Source organism: Colias eurytheme, chromosome 9 (assembly GCF_061535395.1).
Source record: "Colias eurytheme isolate Ceu_HAF_F1 chromosome 9, ilColEury1 Martin Lab GWU primary, whole genome shotgun sequence".
In the NCBI taxonomy this organism is placed as follows: Eukaryota; Metazoa; Arthropoda; class Insecta; order Lepidoptera; family Pieridae; genus Colias; species Colias eurytheme.
Window position 1 is genome coordinate 8,353,724 of NC_142988.1, and position 22,748 is coordinate 8,376,471.

Consider the following 22,748-nt stretch of genomic DNA (forward strand, 5'->3'; position numbering starts at 1 on the left):
CCACTAACATAATAATTCAGATGATTGCAATGAAACCTCACAACTCAAAATCGGTCCAACGGTTTATACTGCAGGGCGTGTCAAAGAAATATTATACATACATACATAAACTCGAAAAACATAACCCTCTTTTTTCCGTAGTCGGGGAAAAATTTGGGAAATTTTTCAATATCTGGTAACATTACACGCACACAGAAGCACCGTGTACGTACAGTGCAGCGGCGAAATGACAGCACACATAGCTTTATTGAAAATGACGATAAATCATTCGGTTTAGTTCGGCAACGCTCCATCTGTCTTTTATTTTGTAATCTAAGATCACAGATTACTATTTAATAGTCAGAGACATAATATTTTAAATAATAGTAGGTACTGGCGGGTACTTTTTAATTGATACCCTACCACAGAATACATAATATGTAGTAGCTAAACGCTAACCCTACGAAAAATGGATTCTCCCCTATCGTAGAAATAACTGTCACTCGTTACTCGAGGAAACATTCTTAGAGGAGTGCCGAAAAATCTAATAGCACGAATATTATTATGTACACATTCTCAAGATGCGTGTTTATTATTCGCTTTATACAGTTCGCTTTATGCACAAAGGAAACATTCCATTATTTTAAAAAAGAAACTGCATTCAAAGATTTTCGAAAATTCACTTGCTTCGTCCGGGCATTATATTATAACTTATAATTTAAAAAACTAAAAATATTCTTCAAATCAACACAAATAGGTCTGAAACTAGATCTAATTAATATAGGGACACACGCTCGTTTTTCAAGCAATTTGTCCTTTATTATGTTTGGCCATGGTCACCTCATTTTTTAATGATAAATTAATTTACAAAAAAATATATTTTAATGATAAATTAATAATATTTATTTAATGTATATTGTATTTTCGCCAAGTTTTCATTACTTGTTTTCATCTTATTAAAATAAAAATATTTTTTACCTCTATAGCCTTAGCTTATCTGTCCATACATAAACATAGACTATAGATGAAAGAGGCTAATAACCAAAGATTATAGAGAATGAACTAAGCTTGCCGCCTGCGCGATTTACTCTCCAAGTTCGCGCGTTTATAATTTTTCATTCTAATTATATGTTTATATATCGAGAAAATGGGTGCTTATTTGTCAGAGCCTGTTACTGAAAAAATATCAAGTGATGAATCAAACAGCAATCTCGAATGCGGCGCGAGTTCCATGCAGGGGTGGCGTGTCAACCAAGAGGTAAGATTTCTTTCTGTAATTAATAAAAACGTTTTCATGTTAATATTCCCATTATAGGAGTGTTAATGAACTATTAACATTTCTAGTATCATTTTTATAAACTTTAAACTTATAAATTGTATAGAAAAGATATGTTCATTGTCAAGTCGATATTGTACCGTAACCACCACACATACCTAATATAAATAGTAATATTATAGTTGTACGTCGAAGTTTCGATTGTTTTTGATAGACTATAGAATGGGAAAACTTAATAATAGAATGAAAAATATGTTACAGGATGCACACAACACAATTTTGGACTTTGACTTGAATACATCATTATTTGCTGTTTATGATGGTCATGGAGGGGCTGAGGTGGCCACATACTGTTCTCAGAATTTACCTAATTATATAAAAAACACAGAAGCATACAAGAATGGAGATCTGGTTAAAGCATTAACGGATGCATTCCTTGGATTCGATGCTACAATTGCATCTAAAGAGGTTATGGACATTTTAAAGGAATTAGCAGGTATTACAAACAAACATTGTTTTTGTGAACTACATATTATGTTGGTATTGATTGTTTAGCTAACAAAAACTTGTAAATATGGCAGGTGAAATAAATCCTCCTGGTCCCAGTGATAATGAAGAATCTGAAGACGAAAGTATAAGTAATTTGTATAAAGAAGCACGCCTCCCACTTCAGGTAATCTTTCATTAATTTTAGAGGAGTGAAATTTTGTATTTCATAAAGTTAAAGTATATTTTAAATAAATTATACTAAATTTTGAAGTTTCATGCACTGTGGTTACAGTATATACTTCACTTTGATTGTGGTTGGTACTTTTCCATACTTTGTCCGAAAATTATAAATGTGTTCTTTCATACAGGAAATTCCTTTCCAGGAAGTATTGGCTAAATATGAAAATAAATTAAGTACATTACACCGTGCCAGACTTGGTGATACAAGTACTCCATTATCACCTTGCCTCAGAGCAAAAAAAAGCCTGGAGGAAGCTGGAGGTTCAGGTATATAAACCTTTATAATCAAAATTGATAAAAGCATTTATTAAAAAAAGCAATGTGTCTAAAAAGCTTCAATAAATCTTTTAAACAGGTGCTGGTGCTTCAAGTTCCAGTTCAGGATCAAGTTTTGCCGCAGGATCAAGTACAGAACAACCAGTAATTGAAGCCTCATCAAGCAGCAATGGTTCAGCCAATACCCAAGAAAATGGTACCGGTAATGCAGACGATACTGGTGGAGTTTCATCCTCAAATTCAAATGATGACAAAGACAGAAATGGAGAGGTAATTGATATGATAAAATATAATACATATATAATAATAATAATAATAAGCTTTATTTATTCCACCTTACAATTAATAATTAATACATATACATATGACATTTTAGTTTTTTTTTTTTTTTTATCTATTCATTGTTAGGTGGCCCCTTATGGGTAAAAGCCTCCTCCATCTTGTACCAAAGATCCCTATCTTGGGCCATACGCATCCAGTTTTTGCCTGCTATGTTCTCTATGTCGTCCACCCACCTCTTCTTCTGCCTTCCCACTTTCCTTTTGCCGATTGGGCCCTGCCATTTAGTGGTATGATATGTCCACCTGTCGTCTTTATATCTAGATAGGTGTCCTGCCCATTTCCACTTTTGTCTATAATACATACATACATGTAGTTAATTGTTCCTATTCATATTGCTCTAACTAGGAAATTACAAACAATGGTCCAGGAGCCAGCAGCAGATTTAATGACCAAGTTCCTCTCAAGCGGTAATTAGTAAAATGCATCAAAGTATAGTATTATGAAGCCTCGTGAACGTCAGCTGGAGCTCGGTTGGGGGGAAGAGCGGTTGTAGCCTCCCGTATCAGCTGACGGTTTTTCCACCAAGATACAGCCAGCTGACATATATATTTATCCACAGTTACATATAAGCTATCATCAGGTAAATTTTTGTTTGAGAGGAAATAACGGAAAATAAATTTTTCTTTAAATTTAACTTTCCTGTTCGAGACACCAGCTGACGTATAATACACCATGATGTAACCAGCTGACTATTTTTTTTCGTTGAGATATTGGGTTAGCTACAATTTGACAAATTTTTAGCTGAGAGGAAATGAATGAATGAATGTATTTTTTTTCCTATGTGCGTGGGAGGCTACAACCGCTCACCCCCCCAACCGAGCGCCAGCTGACGTTTACGAGGCTTTATAATACTATACTCTCATGCGTCTGACGAATTATCTCTTGAGAGGAAATAGTTAACCAAATTTGCACCTGGCTCCCTAACCACAAGAAATTATACAAACTTCTCATTTATCTTGCAATTGTTTGTCATATATTAAAGTTACTAGATTTCCGCCCGCGGCTTCGCCCACGTTTTCAAAGGAAAACCCGCATAGTTCCCGTTCCCGTGGGATTTCCGGGATAAAACCTATCATATGTGTTAATCCAAGTTACCCTCTATGTGTGCTAAATTTCATTGTAATCGGTTCAGTAGTTTTTACGTGAAAGAGTAACAAACATCCATACATCCATACTTACAAACTTTCGCCTTTATAATAGTATTAAGAAGATTGTACTGTTATTACATTTTATTTATTTACATTATAATTAACGTACAGGTATCCACTAGTGAGCCTGATGAGAAGGCCAAAGAAAAAATCTCAATGGAAGTAGAAAAGACAGCACCAGACAGTTCAGAAGACAACTGTGGTCAACCAGAGCAAAGTGAAAATTGCAAGGAAAAAGCTGATACCAATGCCCCATCTGAAGCTTGCAATGGTGAGGTCTCAGAATCAAAACAAGGCGAGGAAGAGAATATAACATCGTCCAATGGCTGTAACACACCAGAAAATGCCAAAGGTAAGACCTGCAAGCTATGGACAAATATACAACATTTTGGAGTTTATCAAATCTGATTGAAATAAGATCAAGAATTTAACTTCACAGTAAACTTCACCTTCTGCATTGCTAAATTTTGTTTAATGTTTCATTCTTCATTAGAAACATGTTATGTGTAGTAATTTTTGATAGATAAAAACTAAATTTGTTTGCTATAAATGTTTTTTAAATATGGTAGTTCTAATTGCTATATTTTGAATGTTTGTTTATTACAGACAAGTTCCCAGTATCAAGCACAGACAAAGCACTTCCAGAGAGGCCTAAGAAAACCAAACTGAGGCGTGCAGCAGCAGCCGTCTATGAAACCTTGCTCCGAAGGGCTTCACCTGATGATGATGACAGTGACTCCAATGATGAAACCTTTGAAGGTGGTGAAGTTGATTCTTCTGAGGAAGAAAACGTTAATGGTGTCGAGGAATCTTCCAATGATGGTAAATATGAATATCTGTAAAAAATACCCAAGCAATATATATTTTTTGGTTAATATCATCTATTACTTACTTTTACATACAGCTTCATTAATCTCGTTGAGTAAAGTATCCTGTCTATGTTTTCCCCCAAATATATTTGTGCAATTATCTCATGTTAATCTATCTCCATTGCAAAAAGTACTAGCAACAAACAACAACTTGATAGTAAGAAAATATTAATTATAAATTGTATGTCTCAATCCATACTTAATATTATAAATGCGAAAGTAACTCTGTCTGTCTGTCTGTTACTCAATCACGCCTTAACTACTGAACCAATTTGCATGAAATTTGGTATAGAGATATTTTGATACCCGAGAAAGGCCATAGGATAGTTTTTATCCCGGAAATCCTACGGGAACGGGTTTTTCGTTGAAAACGCGGGCGGAAAGCTAGTAATACATAAAAATAAAATAAAAAACACTTTTATTTGCACACACAAAACATAACAAAATCAAACAATAATAATATACACTGGAGCGGTACAAATAGGCGGCCTTATCGCTAAAAAGCGATATCTTCCAGGCAACCTTAGGAAATAAAATGTAATTGTAGGTGAAGCTGAAGAAGAGGAAGATGAGGAAGAGGATTATGAAGCAGATTCCAGTGATGAGGAGTGTGAAGATGGCATGTCACTATCTGAGGAGCCAGGCAACGACAGTGGCTGTACTGCAGTGGTAGCTTTGTTGAAAGGTAAGCCGTTTTTATATTCACGAATGGGAAATTATTTATTTTAATTATTTTTAAAAAGTACTATTAAACAAAGACAATCATTATAAGCTACTAGCGGTCCGCCCCGGCTTCGCCCGTGGTACATATTTCGCAATAAAAGGTAGCATATGTTCTTTCTCAGGGTCTAAAGATTGTCTGTGCCAAATTTCATCTAAATCGGTCCAGTAGTTTATGCGTGAAAACCATACATACATACATACAAACCTTTCCTCTTTATAATATTAGTATAGACTAATTTACAATGATGCTTATCCCTTTTCAGGTAATGAGCTCTATGTTGCAAATGCTGGTGATTCCAGATGTATCATCTGCAGAGAAGGAAAAGCTATTGACATGTCCATAGACCATAAACCGGAAGATGCACCAGAGCTTGAAAGAATAACCAAAGCTGGTGGGAAGGTGTCAAACGAGGGCCGTATTAACGGTGGACTTAACCTGTCCAGGGCTATCGGTGATCACTCCTACAAACAAAACAAGGACTTAAATGCTACTGAGCAAATGATAACCGCTCTACCGGACGTCAAAACATTAACTATAGAACCTGAGAAGGATCAATTTATGGTGCTCGCTTGTGATGGTATATGGAACTTTATGTCTAGTCAAGATGTGTGTGACTTCATCTTACCCAGATTGGCTGAGGGAAGGGAGAAGTTGTCTCAAATTTGTGAAGAGGTTTGTATTTAGTTGTATATGTAGTCTTTTGCTAATATGTTTGCTTTTAAAAATGTTGAATGTAGCAAAAATTCACTTTGTGTACAAAATATATTTTATTTTCTCTTTATTTAACTATAACACATTTTGTATTTGCAGATGTTTGATCATTGTTTAGCTCCAAGCACAATGGGTGATGGGACAGGCTGTGATAATATGACTGCTATTATTGTACGATTCAAAGACGGAGTCATTGTTGATGTTGGACAACACAAAAACAACACGGAAGCTCCAAAAAAGAGGGCTGCAGAAGAGGAACCCAGTGAAGATCAACAGGATTTAAAACGGCAAAAGGTTGAGGACCCCTTGTCCAGTTCAATAGTGACTTCAAGTGTTTAAACTAGCTTTTAAGGACAGTAATGACTATTGAAAGTTTGGTGGAATGGTGAGTTTGATAACTTAATATCTTAGGGTTTATACTGTATAATGGTTTTCTTTATTTAATTCAAATCACATTTAGTTTTTCTTTAAACATTACATTGCGATTCTGGAATTAGCTATCAAGATAATCATGTAATGTTTATAAGTATGGCCTTATTTCACATAAATATCAGAGAAAGAAAAATCATTGCATTTCAATATAACATGTAATAATAGATTTAGAAAAACAATACTTGAAATATTTGTGTACCTGCTATTTTTTTAAGTTTGTTACAAACATTGTATTCTATCTTGAATTTCTCAATGCATTTCTTAATAATACAGTTTTCTCCCTATTTAGTGTATTTCTTAACATTGTCTTATATAATGTATGTATATGATTGTAGAATATTCATATTATTTTCTCCTTATCGTCATCCCCAAGAAATAAAATGGGGTTCTTAATCAAATGTGAATCACATGATCATTTTGTGTTTCAATTACAGTAGATTTTTGGAAAACGATTAAGACGAAAGAATATAATAAATTCGATCACTCGGGCGGGTCACGAGTGGCTGAGTTGGTGAGGCATCCGCCCCGGAATGGCGCGAAGGATGCGGGTTCGAGTCCCGCCTCGTGATCGAATTTTTTCTATTCTTTATTTTATAAACGATTAAGACATTTATAATTTATTATAGAACTGACTTGATGATAATAGTATAGTGTGTAAGTAGTTAATGTAAGCTGAGTAAGTATTTGATTCCAACTTTACTTTTTATGGAAGAAGAATTTTTTTTCATATTATGTAAGGATGACACACAGTGTTTGTCTTATTTTCTTACATGGGTCATTTATATTGACTTTTTGGTTTAACAATTTATATCTTTGTATTCCTCAAGTTTAAAGTTAATTGAGAAACTTATAAAACAATTTATTACTGCTTATTAGTTTTTTTTCATACATTGCATCTGTTCAAATAATATTGTAAGTAAAAAATCAAATGGTGGTCAGATAGTTATTCATCATAATATGGAAGGTAATTTATGTTGAAAAACTATTGCTTAACCATTCATATGGCACTTAAAAATTCAATCAAAATGTTTTGAATTTAATCTATCATGTGATGTAAAATGTTGATAAATCTTATTTGACATTGGCATGTTCCTATACGAAAAATGTGATTATAATAATATGAGATGTGCATACTAAAATGCATTACTCAACATGTTACTCCATATTAAAAATGTGTGGTTTATATTTTCGTTACTAGCAATACTCTTGACAAATATGTATCAATGACTATAATTTAGAAACTTGATCCCAATTACTTATAAAATTTATTTCATTTCATGTGTGTATCATTGAAAAAATATACATTTTTACAGACTGCATAATTTGTGTATTATTCATTACTTCTACGATACCAGTGTCCCTACATTTGAATTTTTAATATTAAGTTATTTTTATGGCAAGAAAGGTCGTCGTTTTGGTAAGATCAGTAATTAAAAAGTAATCTTCTTATATATAAAAATGAATCGCAAAATGTGTTGGTAAGCGCATAACTCGAGAACGGCTGAACCGATTTCGATAATTCTTTTTTTATTATATTCCTTGAAGTACGAGGATGGTTTTTACGTAGAGAAAACGTAAATATGTACCACGGGCGAAGCCGGGGCGGACCGCTAGTAAATAATAATAATAAGATATGATCTGTGTATTAACATAAATTAGAAATAAGTAACATTTTACTACTATGTATAATGTTTCTTGAATATTCTTATTTTATAATTACATTATCTCAATTGCGTAAGATATTCAATTGTCTCGGTTTGCGTAGCTTCGAGTATTTGTAGGGAATCATATTCATTGTCCAACTGCTCCAATACTGTTGTTTTATAATTTATATCTGCCTGTAAAATAATGAAATGTTAAAATAATACCACAGTATTACAATATTATTGTAATACTGTGATAATACTACTTAAATAATTTTAAAACTAATTAGGTTACTAACCCAAAAAATTCTTATCCCGAATTCTCGGCATATTATGTATGCCTCGTGCTTTATTTGCAGCAACATATTATAAAAGGTACATATAAATGCTTGAGTTTACGTTTTAGTCATCTAGTGTATACCCACTCTTATAATACTCTACAGAGACAGAGATGGGAAAGGTTACGTGGACATTCATTTTTACCTGTAATTTAGCTTGTTCGCTTTCCCTTTCCTTTGTAACAGATTTGAGTAGATTTATTGAACCAATAGCCGCAATTTTTTGTTTCTCTACATTTTCTCCTAAAACTCTCATTGTTTCAAAGAGAGAATTAATGATATTACTGAAATCTTGAACTTCTGAAAAATTATACAAATGTATAATAGTAAGTTTTTGCACAACTAAAGCTTAATTTTGTTGAGCAGAAGCTTGACCTAGAACATTTTTCTATTAGGAAGCCTACTTACTGGTTTCATAAACTTTACAGTTTGTTTTTAGATCTTCAGTATCCTTTCGAACCGTGTTATCTAGGATTCTGATTTTATTGATATCATCGTAAAATAAATGAGCTTTTTCTAATTCATCAGCCATTCTGAATGTTTTAAATACAATCCCAATAAAACGAAAAACTTATGTTTATGTCGCTACTTGCAAAATGCTTATCCAATATTTATAATGTGTTGCTTAGCAACAGCTGTTAGGAAATATGGAAATATCGATTTTATGGAAACTTAACAGATTTTCCATGCCAGACTTCTAAGGAGCCAATTGCATATCTAATATATCCACGCTAACGGCTAAAGCTATATTTAGGTACCTATATACACTTGAAAAGAAGTCATTCAAATCTAGAGTAGCCCTGTATCGAGCGTATATTGTATAAAATTATTCTTAGCTGCTGAAAAATATTCGCATTCTGAATGCAACTGTTTAATTTTAATTAGCTGTGGAATTGTTTGCTGTTGAGTCTATAATGGATGGAAAATATTCCAATTTAATCAGTAGATAAATTAGGAAATTGTGGAATCAAACGAATAAAATAAACTGGCTATTTAAAAAATATTATACTACTGCGACAAACTCGAGAGTAATTCTTTTAGTGGTTTTCGCGTGAACGTTTTACAAACTCAGGTTTATAATCTTTTGTAGAAGGTAAGTTAATAGGATCATTATATTATGATCCTACTATCTTAGGGCGTATTCAGAAAGAAAGCTTGAAACTTATAAGCGCTTATCGGCGCTTGTCAGGTTCATATATTTTCTACGTATATTTTCCTGCGCGGGTTGACAGCACTGACAGGAAAATATATGAACATGACAAGCGCCGATAAGCGCTTATAAGTTTCAAGCTTTCTTTCTGTATACGCCCTTACCCATATATAGATATGGCAAAGTAGGATGTTATTTTTAATAGATTGAACCCAAAAGAGGTACTCCATATCATATTTTTACTGGACGTTAATCACATTCAAGTAAAGAAGGCAGTAACTATTTGTTGTGGTTATAACACAACACGACGTCTTTTTTGTCGTTCGTTTTTTATTTACGAAGAAATTCCTCAGTCGATATTTAAATCACTTTGAAATTCAAATTACCTACTGTTCTTGCCATATATAAAAAAATGTTTTCATATTTCAATCTTACTTCCGGTGTTTGTTTCATATATTTTGACAGCATCTTGTCATTACAGCGGACAGCCTGTTTTGTCATTGTCAATATTGAATGTTGACAAATTGTCAAGTTCAGTTTACAACTGTGGTTTACAAAAATAGTAAAATAGAAAATATATACCTATTACCTACGCCTCGATTTTACGTTTAACTTTCGTAGTGTTGCAAAAATAAGACCGTATTTTATAGAATACCATGTAATTTTCCTTGAAGTAAGTAATAACATTATATCCCTTAGAGTTATTTACCTACTAGCAAAGAAGAAAGTCATGTTTTTGTTTTTGTGAATTGAGAATACATATTCATAATTTACTATAATTTGATGAATTCTATGTTTGTTGGTTGTTATCACATATCACATATTTCACATATTTAGATATAAAGCAAAATAATGGAAGGTCTAACACAAAATGAAAAGATTATATGGAACTCTTGGGAACAAAAGGCCACAAGAGATGTTGTTCGCGAAGCAGCTGCAAAGGGGACTCATATAGGCTTGGCCGTAAAATATTTAATGCACAAGAATGCTTGGAGCGAATCAATAGCTAACGATTGGTTTATAGCAGAGGTATGGTTTTATTATTGTTTTAAATTGTTTAATCACAACTTTGTAATCTAATGATTCATATAATTATTCTTGGTTCATTTTAAATATTTCCCATAACAACAGGTTAAAGCATGGACAGTCCAATTGTTGTTACGGAAGCAAATCCATAAAGTGCTTCATATTCTTAACAAAGTTGAGATAAATCCTGAAGATCATCTAATGACCCTCGCACAGGCAGCAACACAAATTGAATACAGAGATTTCCTAGTTGAGAACTTGCAAAAAATCTCTAAAGATATGAAAAATGAAAACATTGGCCGCTGGGAAAACTTTCTAAGTCATTGGAATCTACTTAGATATCTGGAGAAATCATTTGAAGTTGATGGCACATTTAAACAGAACAAAGTATTTGGTAGTTGCTCTGATAGGGTCTTTGTTAATGAGAGTGAAATAAAAGCGTTGACAATTGAAAAAATTGAAAAGTATCCTAGTGAGTGGAAAAGCAAAATTGCTACAAGTCTCTTCTTTGAAAAATTTGGTATGTATGTGCTTATAAAATATTTAGTAATTATGTTAATTAGATTCATAAAATTTCTTACAGAGAGTGGGATTGAAAACTACTTAAAATATAATACTCATGAAAAATTTCTCTTTCAGAATTTTCTCTCTTAGAATTTACATCACCCACTCATGCCTGGGTTTATTTAGTGGAAAATAATAAAGCAATGATACTGGTGCGTTGGATTAATGTTCAGCTCTCAGAAGTAGTCAGAGATATGAATGCTAGATATAATTTCTTTAATAATGAGAACTTTATGAGGAAACTTCTAAATATAGATACCAAAGGCTTTGACATTAAACTTTTAGACAAATTGGATCAAATATTTCGTACATGGCCTATAACAGATGATATGATACAATTTGTCACAAAAAGCAATAGTTTTCCTTACACTAAAATGTGCGTATATGATACATTATCTTCTTATGGGATTGTTATTGAAGAAGAAAGAAAAAACTTATTTCAAATTATTGAGAGATTGTCACGGACACAAAACTTGAAAATGATTGATGATGTATTGGCCGAATCTTGTGCGACTTTGTCGATCCACGATTTTTATTTGGAGCTTGCAAAATATTTTGTAAAAAATAAACTTTACAAGGCTCTTACAATTTGCATTGATAGTCACATGCTGAACATAGATTTATCAAATGTAGACGTGGAAGCGAAAGATTGTATTGAACTCTGGTTATTATTTAAAAGCATAGAACAGACATCTGATAGACAAAGTCATGTTGTCCCTGTATATAAAACTTGTCAACAAATTGCTAAAAATGATATTGATAATTATATATCTGCAAATCCGCAGTTATTCATTGGTATGATTTTATTGGAAGATTCTGCAAATTTGTTTGATATATTTTTGAAAGAAGATTACTTGGAGTTCAAAGATTTTAAACTTCCCAATAAAGGGTACAGAAAAAAACTTCCACACATGTATAATGTTTATAATAAATATTGTGATTCAAGTAATACATATGAGTGTAGAGATGTTAATGTGTATCAATTGCTCTCTGGCTACCGCGGTCTAGACATTTCGAAGATATTTGAATTTCAATTAATGAATTTAAACATAAACCACATAGCTACTGATAAATCTGATAGACGTAGTTTGGGTAGTCTATTGTCACATGATGTAGATATTAGTGAGCTGAAATCCCTATCGCAACGTTCAATTGATATGCCCGATTTTGCGAATGAAAAGCTCATGAAAAAATATGGATATGACGCAAAATTGAATCACATGTATTATTTAAAGCAATATCGTCCCTGTAACGCAAGTCAGGCGTTTGTCTCCCAACAATATTTAACACATAATCGTCTTCAGGACAAGAACATAAAGAGTGCTTGTTGCGAAGCGCATGCTCTGGCTTTACAAAACTGTTTTGATTCAGCAATGACAGCATGTGCTATATCTTTCGTAGCCATGATCGGCTGTAATCCAACGAGATGTAGAGTCCATATTTCAGCTGCAAATATGATAAGAGAATATCTTGTTTCTCACAAAAAACTAACCGAATTAGAAGCTAATAAGCAAGTTGGCGATTTCATGGCAAAGTTGATTCAGAGCCATGACAATACTGCTAAAACAATACTGAAATATTTGGAGGAAATAACACTTATTAAAACGAGGGAGTTGAAGCAATCCACAGGACGACATGACATGTCAGTGGTACTCTTTGAGTCACAAATCATGGTGAAGTTTGCAGTGTTACATAATTTACCATTACCGGAAATGCAATTACGTGAATTTATAAAAGAGAATTCTTGGTTTAACTTTTTGCTTTTCGGCGATGTATTTAGATATCCACTTAACCAAATGCTACAACTATCGCAAGAGTTCGAGAAGAAATCGTACGCTGAACATCTGAAGCATATAATGTTGCATAAAACTGTGGAAGAGGAGAAGGAACACAAGTATGTTCCAAGCAACGGACAAAGAAGATTAATGAGAATGAATTCAGTTGATTGTGTAAGTATTTGATTCGCTTAGAGAAATCGTATTGTATTAATATTTACAATATTTTGACACAAGTTTATTTGTATTCTCTGTTATAGCCTGTCTATATTGCATTCAAAAATTAGGCTGATTCATGTTTTTCCATTTGTCTTTTGAGCAATATACATATATTCAAAAATATAAAATGAATTTCTAGAGCCCAACTCAAAGCATGGTATTCGAGTTCCCATCGGATTCCTTCATGGGGCGAGAGCTATGGGAGGTGGCCGCGGCATGTCACGGGCCAGAGGATCCGCCGGCCGCTTTGTTAAGAGCTGCTGATTTGTATAGAGAGCCCCTGTTGGTACTCATCGCTAGCTGTTATGAGGTAAGTTGGGTATAAAGTGTCATGGAAAAAAGTGAATTAAAAAAAATCAATATACCAGTTTAAAATAAACATTTTAAGTGCTAAATAGCGGCTTAAATCGCTACTATATCTGAGACAGAAATTTGGAAATACAGAATTTATCTTTTTTTGGTCCAAATTAAAGATTTATGCTGACATGAAAAATCAAGACCGAATATTTTTATTTTTTAGGTATTTTTATTTTAAAACGTTGATAAATCTTACAGCCAAATGCAGTTGATGTTCTATGGGCGCATTGGATTCTTGCATCCATAGAATTAACTACGTGCAATCGTCAAGAACTGCAATCTGAAATAACTGGAAAGCCTCCAGCTCAAATGTTTCTGAGACTCGCGAAAGTCTGTCTTATTGAGGGATACATTACCACTTTGTACGAATCTACGCTCATATTTATGACGGTATGATTAATCCTTTTATTTAATGATATATTTTATCGCCACTTTTTCATAAATAATAACTTTTTTTGCAGGATAACTTACTAGCTTTGTTGGCCCTATTTCTATATCGATGCATTAGATTGCGAATTTTTGATAATGAAACAAACAAGTATTTAAATAGTTTCCTACAGCAATGTCAAAGGAAATACAGTTCAGATACCAATGGTTCGCCGTGGGATCTGTCAACCAAAGCGTTACAAAAGATATCTGTTGAGCTAGTAAAGACCGCCCTTAGCAACAACTTTGATAGTGCTTTTCATCAAAAGGAATTTTTGAAATGTTTAGCCGAGACTGAGTTCGGCAAATCATTTATAGGTAGGTATTGTGGAAAATTGTTATATTTTATTGTTAGTTTTTATATTGCGTATTGAAGTTTTTAATCGTTTTATTATAATTTTAGGCCCATGTCCTAATTTTTCGAACATGTATGAAATTATGAAAATATCTATGGAAACATCTAACATAATAAACATATCTAAAATGGTAGAAGACGAATCCGACAAATATGTGTCTGAATGTATTGATATGTACAAAAATAATTGTAACTACGATGTAGCCTTCAAAATAGCGAAATTAGCTGGTTTACCCATAGACGACATAGTTATCACAGAATGGCGTCGAAAGACCTCCGAATTCCTAGATGATGTAGACAGAGAAAGTCCTTTAAGTGATGAGGACCTGGTAAAATTTATTGCTGAATGCAGCGGTGTTCTCAAAGAGTCAGGCGTAACTTGTAAACAAGCTACTGAATTCCTCAATAACCTTGTCTATAACATATCAGAGGTAAAGCAAAAGTTTTATGCGCACAGAATTGTGATGAGTTGGTTTGATGAAAACCACGAATACGGTGGTGATAGAGAGCGCACCGAGCATGGAATGTGGGAGGCATATTTTAAATGCGAAAATCAAGACCAAATATTCTTAGACAACTATGAAAGTACTCTGAATTTTGCCTTAAGCTTACAAAAGAATGCAATCGAATCTCATAAGTTTGGAGTAGTGACTTCTGAACAACCATTTTCATTGACGCTACATGAAATTGAAGTGGAATCAGACGTGGGCAATATTGAAAAGGTTGTAATTTTAGACGACGAAGAAATTGATATTTGGCGAAAAACTATTAACAAGCTATTGGAAATGAGACTCATTGTGGAGGCTTTTCGTTTATCAAAATTATTCAAGATATCTGATGAATATTTGTGTAGAACTGCCTGTCCAGTGCAAATAATGAGAACATGTCTCAAATTAGCGGAAGGGACGTGCTCGCCGTATGAGTTGCCACAAGAGCTACGTTTGATTATTTCGTCGCCAACATTACAAAACAAATTGTCACGTAAGTATAACCGATTCATCAGTTTATTTTCATTTCGAAGTCAATTAAATCTAAATAAAGACTAATATTCAATATCATAAATTATCTTTGACAAACTGATTCAGTTCTATAATAGTTAGTTAATCTCGGCAAAAACATGTGTGCAAACAGATATATTAAATATTTACATAGCATGAGTAATGAGTGCAGAATACATAAAACGAGTGACGAATACGTTATTATTGACAATAACATATGCGTACCGCGACTTGCACTTTACATAATTACCATTATATTCTGATACTAGCGGTCCGCCCCGGCTTCGCCCGTGGTACATATTTACGTTTTCTCTACATAAGAACCATCCTCGTACTTCAAGGAATATAATAGAAAAGAATTATCGAAATCGGTTCAGCCGTTCACACGTGATGCCGTGACAACGCGAAACGGGTGCGGACCCGCCGCCTTTTTATAGCTCCCGCCGCGAAGCGCGTCGAACGCGGCAACTGATACACAAAAATAATCCTTATGGCATGATTCTGTAATTCACGCGCGATGACTTACAGCGTATTTTATGTATAACTTTGGTGTTTCTACACCGATTTACATGATTCTTTTACTATAACCTGCCCAGGAGTATGAAGAATAATTGTGCCAAATTTGGTTAAAATCCGTCGTGTAGTTTTTGTTTCTATAACGAATATACAGACAGACAGACAGACAGACAGACAGACAGACAGACAAAAATTTTACTGATTGCATTTTTGGCATCAGTAGCGATCCCTTATCACCCCTTCATAGTTTTTTTTTAAATATATTTCATGTACAGAATTGGCCTCTCTACAGATTTATTATAAGTATAGATTTCTTTCCATACTTATCCAAATACTAAAAAGATGATGATTTTTTTTCTAGTATCTGAAACGTCAGACGCAAGTTTCGAAGAGCTAGTGGTGATACAAGAGAGACAAGATGGCGACGGTGTGCCGCAATTTGCTGTGCGGCAAGAGGCGGATCGGTTGTCAGCTTTAGATGCTCTGGCTGTTAGAAGCGGTCTCGCTGTTGCAAAGCAGGTTCGTTTCTCATTGTAGAAATCTGTGTTATCCGTACATTATTGAAAAAAAAATTGTATATGGCTCTTTGGTGTTCCAACCTTTACTTATGAACACAGCAGTTTGATTGCAATTTTCAAATCCCCAAATAATTATTTCAGGTTGCAAATTACTTCAGAATAGCTCTGCAAATTGGCTGGGATTATATGTCCGTATTGAAATATCAAAATCGTGCGCTAGATTTTATAAGCTTGGTTAGTGGAAAATCACGAATGACTTTGGCCAATCTTGTATTTAGGACATTCAATGTGCCCACGAAACAGGTACTATAACGTATTTCATATTTCATTTTTAAGTCATATTTGCTTCGTATTAAAATGGCTTTATCTTTTCAGATTGCTGACTATTTGTGCAGAGAAATGGTATCAGCTATTATATCGCCACATTTGGTAAAAACATCCACATTTCGGCAAAAGGAACATTTCCAATACACACTTTGGGGTTATGTTCTCGATTCAGACATTGAAATGTTTCTAAATATGCGGCCCGACGCATGCAGTCACATTGGAAGGCTTATTCTAGATCATTTAATAGCTTTTCAAAAAATTTACAAAGCCAGCAATTCTATAAAAATTCCTGAGAACGTTTTTGATGATAGTTGCCTCGACGTAGAAACTTTAATCGATGAAGAGTATCAAAATCTAGATGGTGATGAAATTGAATCCATATTAACCGAAGAAGGAACATTGATGTCGGCTGAAACTGAGTCCATGTTTTCGGTATCAACTGTCTATACAGCAGGAAATAAGATGACGAAAGATTCTAGGAGAAATCTATTCGATGTGATATCTAAAAGCAACGTCCACATTCGCTACGAAGTCAAATCGAGCATAAGGAAAATTACTAAAGGAGCTAAATTGTCATCAAAACAGGTAAGTCACTCTCCTAGTTTAAAAGTTCAAAGAATCATTGTGGCATATTTTACATGTACACATAACACAAACTTCATCATAAGATTTTGATCAAATTCAGAAAAATGATACACAAATGTACACTTTGTACTTTACAACTTTTAAACTTATTAGCATGCCGTACTTCGCGCACTCTCGAAAAAACGTATGAATGAAGCGCTTGGATGTGTGCGCGGAGCTTTTAGACGCCACAGCCATAAGTCATAATCATAGTCGCCATTTCGTTTAATACGTAGTACTTTCGGGAATACATATTATTTGCAAACATTCATTCATTTTTTGTTTTCATTCGCTGCGCACCGCGAGCAGGTGCACAGGAGGAAATCGATCGCGGGTGCGGGTATATTCAACGGGATTATTATACAATGCCTTGAGTTTTTGTTAAATAAAAAAAAATGTCCTAGTAAATATATTGTACATGTGTAAATATTACAATGTCAATTACGATTAATAATTAATTGTTTTGCTTGATAAAATTTTACTTAAGTTTCATGAAGACAGTCCGTATCAGCAGTCCACTTCCCACTCAATCAATAGATTTTATAATCGAGACGATTGCATGCCAGTTCAGATGGCGAACACTGTTACGCAATACTTTGTAATACAAAACATCTAATGTACGTGTTCGAGCAATTAATAAATGAATTTGAACTTGACAATAACGTCAATTCCCCGGTGCAGGTGAACACGAATTCCATAGAGCTGCTCGTACTAGCACACGAGTGTTTCTCGTGCGCATGCGACACGGAGGGCGTGGCGGTGGCGCTGCGGTCGGCGCAGGCGCTCGCCGGCCGCCTGCTCGCCGCGCGCTCGTGGCGCCTCATGGTGCGCCTGCTCACCGGCCTCGCGCGGTACACGGAGTGCGCGTATATACTGCAGGTGCTTTTTAATCCACACTAATATTATAAATGCGAAAGTTTGTAAGTATGGATGTATGGATGTTTGTTACTCTTTCACGTAAAAACTACTGAATGGATTTGAATGAAACTTTACCACAATATAGCTTATACATCAGAATAACACATAGGATAGGTTTTATCCCGGAAATCCCACGGGAACGGGAACTATGCGGGTTTTTCTTTGACTGCGCGGGCGAAGCTGCGGGTGGAAAGCTAATGTTTATATAAACCGTTGTTCTAGTTCTTTTTAAGTATTAGGTATTGATGTGAATTTTTGACGTGACAACGTCTTATAATTCGATAAAGCCGGCTGCACGCACGAAAAAACATGACTCATGCGGCGTTACCTCGCTCTGACTCATCTGAGGCGTTCCATGTAAGGCTTGAAGTGTGAGCGAGAGCACGGAACGAGTGACAAAGAAGCACAATCGGACGTTGTCACGTTCAACTATCGTCAATAAACCGACTTTACAGATAACCAATTTTTTTCTAGTAGGTAATGGCACCGAGCGCGCGTACATACTGCAGGTGCTTTTGAATCGACATTTTTACACTTCCACAGTCGCGTAACTGTCACGCAGCTCCCGGACTAATAAGTTGCCCAAATGTGAAGGCGCTCTTGTTTCGTTTGAATTTGTTTTAGTAGGTAATGGAAGAAGTGAAAAATCGATTTTTTTATTACATATTTCAGACATGGCTATTTTTATTTTGAGCAGAGGTGAGTGGTTTATTTAAAACATGTTTAGCAATAATTATGTAGCTGGTAACAGAAAATAAGGAAGGGTAGTGTTTTAATAAGTAATTAATATGCAATAAAATTGTTTCTTCCAGGCTCTACGCGAAAACCACCAGTTCGAATATCTCTTAGGACAATTCGATTACATGCTCGGTCAGAAGCAAGATAAAATCGCCGAATTCAAGCATGGCCTCCTCGATTTCCTCAAAACCCACTGTCCGGGAGACACGGACACCTACATCATGGTGGCGTTACATTTCAACATGTACGCAGAAGCGGCTAATGTTAAGCGGAAGCAGGCGTTGGATTTGATCGACGATTTGGAGAAGATGGCCACTGACGCTTCTAAGGCATCGTCTAAGAAGTCAGCACAGCCGGTTTGGCCGCAAATACATGATAATGTTCCTACGAAGACATTGTTGGAGACTGCGTTAAACCATTGTAGTGATGCGGCAGAGTTATACTTACAAGGGGGGTGTACTGGCAGTGCGGGGGAGATGGCAACACTGGCTCAAAAAATTGCCTTGCAGATCTCGCTCATGAACGCCTCACCTACTCGACTCATTTTGAAGAGAACAAATGAACAGATGTACACGTTGGTCAGCGAATATTTGAGGTGAGTGTATGTCATTACTCATTATACATTATATCTATCTTTTCCGTTCCTTTAGTTCCCGTTCCTGTGGGATTTACGGGATAAAACCTATGCAATGTGTTAATTCAAGTAACCCTTATGTGCCAAATTTCATTGTAATCGGTCCATACATACTCACAAACTTTCGCATTTATAATATTAGTAGGATTATATCGATAAGGGATGAATTAAATGAATTACCTATGTAATATGAAAAACGGAGTAAATAATTCTGTAGTTACAAATTTACCCTAGAAAAGTAAATCGCTAATGAAAATTGTTACAAACAATGCTTTATTGTGCAATATGGAAATATTAGTATCATTTTAAACTATAAAAAATCAACTTACTTTTAGGTGTAAGTCAACTCAATAAGTTTTTTGGTGTTTTAATACATTTTAAAACAAAATAAACATTTTGGTACCTATTTTTCAGTTTCATGGAAGGTCTAGTGTTACTAGCGGGTAGTGGAGGGGAGACATGGCGGGAATTGGCCTATAGAAGAACGTTAGGCAATGATCAGGCGTATTTGAGAGATATGGCGGCCTATCGACCTGATGTGGCTCATGATTTTGTTAATAGGTAAGTTATTGTAAATAAAATTTTAAACAGTTATATAGATTGAGTTTTGATTTTTTAAATTAGGTTGAAGGTACATACTTCATTATTTCGAAGAAGTGTTGAGTACCAAAGAAGCATAAACGATATATAGACTATTTGAGTCTTCTTCTGCTTCATATATTTTTTACTAGCTGCGCTCCGCGGTTTCACCCGCGTGGCTCCGCTTCTATTGGTCTTAGCGTGATGAATGGTCTATAGCCTTCCTCGATAAATAGGTTATCCAACGCCGAAAGAATTTTCACAAATCGGACCAGTAGTTCTTGAGATTAGCGCGTTCAAACAAACAAACAAACAAACTCTTCAGCTTTATAATATTAGTATAGATTAAGTTTACGACATATACGGTGTATCTGTATTGTCTTGAAGTGATTGTTTAGAGTCATTTTTAATTCTAAATTAATATTTTTGTCTGTTTGTTCAGGTATAAAACGGAAACGAAGAAGACTCCCGTATCGCAAGCAGCTATGACGGAGCTACGGAGTCTGCTCAGATGATATTTACTAAAAACTCGATAGATCATCGATCTCATTGTAATTCTCATACCATTTACGCATATATCGTTGTTATTTTATTTTATATTAATTATTATGTATTAATGCCAAAAATTATTGAAAATGTAAATCGCTTTTTTGAAATATGGTAAGTACTGTGATATGATTATGAATCGACTGATAAAGACAAATATTTTTATAGATTTATGGATTGTATGTATTAAGGAAATTTTAATAAACTATATCATGATACATATGAACACTTGATTTATGACACCAAGTAAATATAAGTTTTTGGTCTAGTGTATGAATATAAATTTAGATAATTTGCATCTATATTACAGTATGATTATATAGATAGAACACTTTAAAACAAAATGAAACGAGAATTACTTAAAATATATTTATTATAAATTAACACAAACCCAACACAATATATTGGCAATATTCTAAAACATACAGTGAGAGAATAAAAAGCCCTAATTTAGGGTACAAGTGAAAAGAACCATCGTCCTTCTAATACTCGAATTTACAACAGTTAAGTAACAAATAGTAGATGTGAATGGACAAAAGTAGAAATGTATATTATTTACAAAATACTGGATAGAATATATTAATATGTTTATATATTAAAAATATTGAGATTCATCCTCACTCCCTACGCATCCAAGTTAATCTTTAATTTTAACATTTGATTGAGGCCAAGCGTGTTGTCTTTTTCTATAATTCATAAAACAAAAACGTGTCAACAAAAATATAATAACAAATTACAAAAAGTTACATACGTGTAATACAAATAAAAACAATATAAAATCGTCATGATCATTTATCACATCGGACATAAAATGAATGTAGGAACAGAGTGTTAATTAAACTTCTAAGAAATTGACGATTCACGGTACACAAAAAAGGAAACAAACATACAGTCCATCAAAAGTTTGGGCCTTGCCTTAGGAAATATACATCGTGGAATTTTCAGCGTCTTACAATAGACCATGTTTTTTAAAAAATATTTTCATCCCGTTCATTAATTTAAACTTAAAAATGCGAGCTTCCAATTTTGTTCACCATAATATGTTGGTTATAATTGATCAACTTTATTTCAATTTAAAAAATAGAAACGGAGAATGAACAGCTATAACAATCTTTGAAATAAAATTGCCTTATTGCATGGAATCTTCGATTAGATAAATTAAAAAGGCCTTTGTAAGACGATTTCAGTTCCACGCTTTTCCCCATTTTTACAATAAAAAATATTTTCGTATCCTTGATTCATATATTCTTGATTTTAAACATAAGTACATACAAGATCATAAATAACTACAAAATACCAATAATATTAACTTGGAATGTGAGATAAAATGCTTTTAGAGTATTCACTCGAACAAGTAAAAAAACTTCTGTACATTACGGGCAAGATGTTGCATCGTTTTAACAAGAAATAGTAACGTATTAAGTGCAGAATTGATTTATATTGAGTCTATGAAATAATCTTCATTTTATTTGAAGAAAAGTATTAAAATATCGTCTACTCATCTACTTTCCATCTACAAAATACAATTACAATAACAATATAATGAGGCTACGATATGCTTACTTTAATAGTTTTAAGTTTGAAGCATCTAAAGTAACACCGTTTCTAGGAAACTAAAGTAATTTGTATTTATTAATTGACACCGGTAACAATGTTCTTACAAAACTAGTTATTGTACTTACGGTAGCGAGCCTAATGCCATTTCACACATGTATGATATTCGCAAAATTGTGGATTTGCGGTTGGATTCTACCTATATATACGTATATTATATAAGGTTGTTTGATAAGTATGTACATAATTTGTTCGACAAATTCTGCAACCACATAATGGCCCTGAGAATTTTTAAATAAGTCGATTAAACAAAGCTGTTGTAAAGTGAATTTTGACAGTGAAATCATTTAACTTGATCTAATGCGTTGAAAATTGATGTAATATATTTAAAAGGAAAAAACAATTTAAATGTATCATGCATGTGTGAAACGGCATTCAGACCTAATATAACACCATC

General features: G+C 34.0%; 3 protein-coding genes across 4 annotated transcripts; 2 read left to right on the forward strand and 1 right to left on the reverse strand.

Moving 5' to 3' along the window:
• The first annotated feature begins 1,017 nt into the window (after nt 1-1,017).
• Nucleotides 1,018-6,939, forward strand: LOC149905968 (protein phosphatase 1G). 2 transcript variants are annotated; one of them, XM_090105617.1, is made up of 10 exons: nt 1,018-1,237; nt 1,517-1,751; nt 1,837-1,928; nt 2,113-2,251; nt 2,340-2,530; nt 3,862-4,102; nt 4,357-4,572; nt 5,167-5,304; nt 5,606-6,015; nt 6,154-6,939. In XM_090105617.1, exons 1-10 carry the CDS (start codon nt 1,127-1,129, stop codon nt 6,391-6,393), a joined length of 2,013 nt encoding a protein of 670 aa, XP_089961743.1. In that variant the 5' UTR covers nt 1,018-1,126; the 3' UTR covers nt 6,394-6,939. The 2 variants fall into 2 exon arrangements, with proteins under 2 accessions (XP_089961743.1, XP_089961744.1); XM_090105618.1 differs by having other exon boundaries at nt 2,128-2,251.
• A 1,268-nt stretch (nt 6,940-8,207) lies between these two features.
• Nucleotides 8,208-9,120, reverse strand: IFT20 (intraflagellar transport 20). The gene is made up of 3 exons (XM_090105084.1): nt 8,876-9,120; nt 8,613-8,767; nt 8,208-8,324 (listed from the first exon to the last, which is right to left on the reverse strand). The coding sequence occupies exons 1-3, from the start codon at nt 8,997-8,999 to the stop codon at nt 8,208-8,210; spliced, it is 396 nt and encodes a 131-aa protein (XP_089961210.1). The 5' UTR covers nt 9,000-9,120.
• Nucleotides 9,121-10,166: 1,046 nt separating this feature from the next.
• On the forward strand, nt 10,167-20,955 carry LOC149905970 (spatacsin). The gene is made up of 15 exons (XM_090105257.1): nt 10,167-10,290; nt 10,455-10,646; nt 10,749-11,163; nt 11,283-13,156; nt 13,341-13,511; nt 13,757-13,948; nt 14,020-14,302; nt 14,388-15,320; nt 16,215-16,372; nt 16,513-16,674; nt 16,747-17,283; nt 18,004-18,201; nt 19,053-19,573; nt 20,027-20,173; nt 20,634-20,955. The coding sequence occupies exons 2-15, from the start codon at nt 10,470-10,472 to the stop codon at nt 20,704-20,706; spliced, it is 5,841 nt and encodes a 1,946-aa protein (XP_089961383.1). The 5' UTR covers nt 10,167-10,290; nt 10,455-10,469; the 3' UTR covers nt 20,707-20,955.
• Nucleotides 20,956-22,748: the final 1,793 nt, after the last annotated feature.

Coding starts and splice junctions, on each gene's coding strand:
- LOC149905968 (XM_090105617.1), top strand. CDS start 1,127: ATGGGTGCTTATTTGTCAGAGCCTGTTACTGAAAAAATATCAAGTGAT. Junction 2,531..3,861: donor ACAAAGACAGAAATGGAGAG/GTAATTGATATG, acceptor ATTAACGTACAG/GTATCCACTAGTGAGCCTGA. Junction 4,573..5,166: donor CGAGGAATCTTCCAATGATG/GTAAATATGAAT, acceptor ATGTAATTGTAG/GTGAAGCTGAAGAAGAGGAA.
- IFT20 (XM_090105084.1), bottom strand. CDS start 8,999: ATGGCTGATGAATTAGAAAAAGCTCATTTATTTTACGATGATATCAAT. Junction 8,768..8,875: donor CTGTAAAGTTTATGAAACCA/GTAAGTAGGCTT, acceptor ATAATTTTTCAG/AAGTTCAAGATTTCAGTAAT. Junction 8,325..8,612: donor GCGAACAAGCTAAATTACAG/GTAAAAATGAAT, acceptor ATTATTTTACAG/GCAGATATAAATTATAAAAC.
- LOC149905970 (XM_090105257.1), top strand. CDS start 10,470: ATGGAAGGTCTAACACAAAATGAAAAGATTATATGGAACTCTTGGGAA. Junction 10,647..10,748: donor ACGATTGGTTTATAGCAGAG/GTATGGTTTTAT, acceptor CCATAACAACAG/GTTAAAGCATGGACAGTCCA. Junction 19,574..20,026: donor TTGGTCAGCGAATATTTGAG/GTGAGTGTATGT, acceptor CCTATTTTTCAG/TTTCATGGAAGGTCTAGTGT.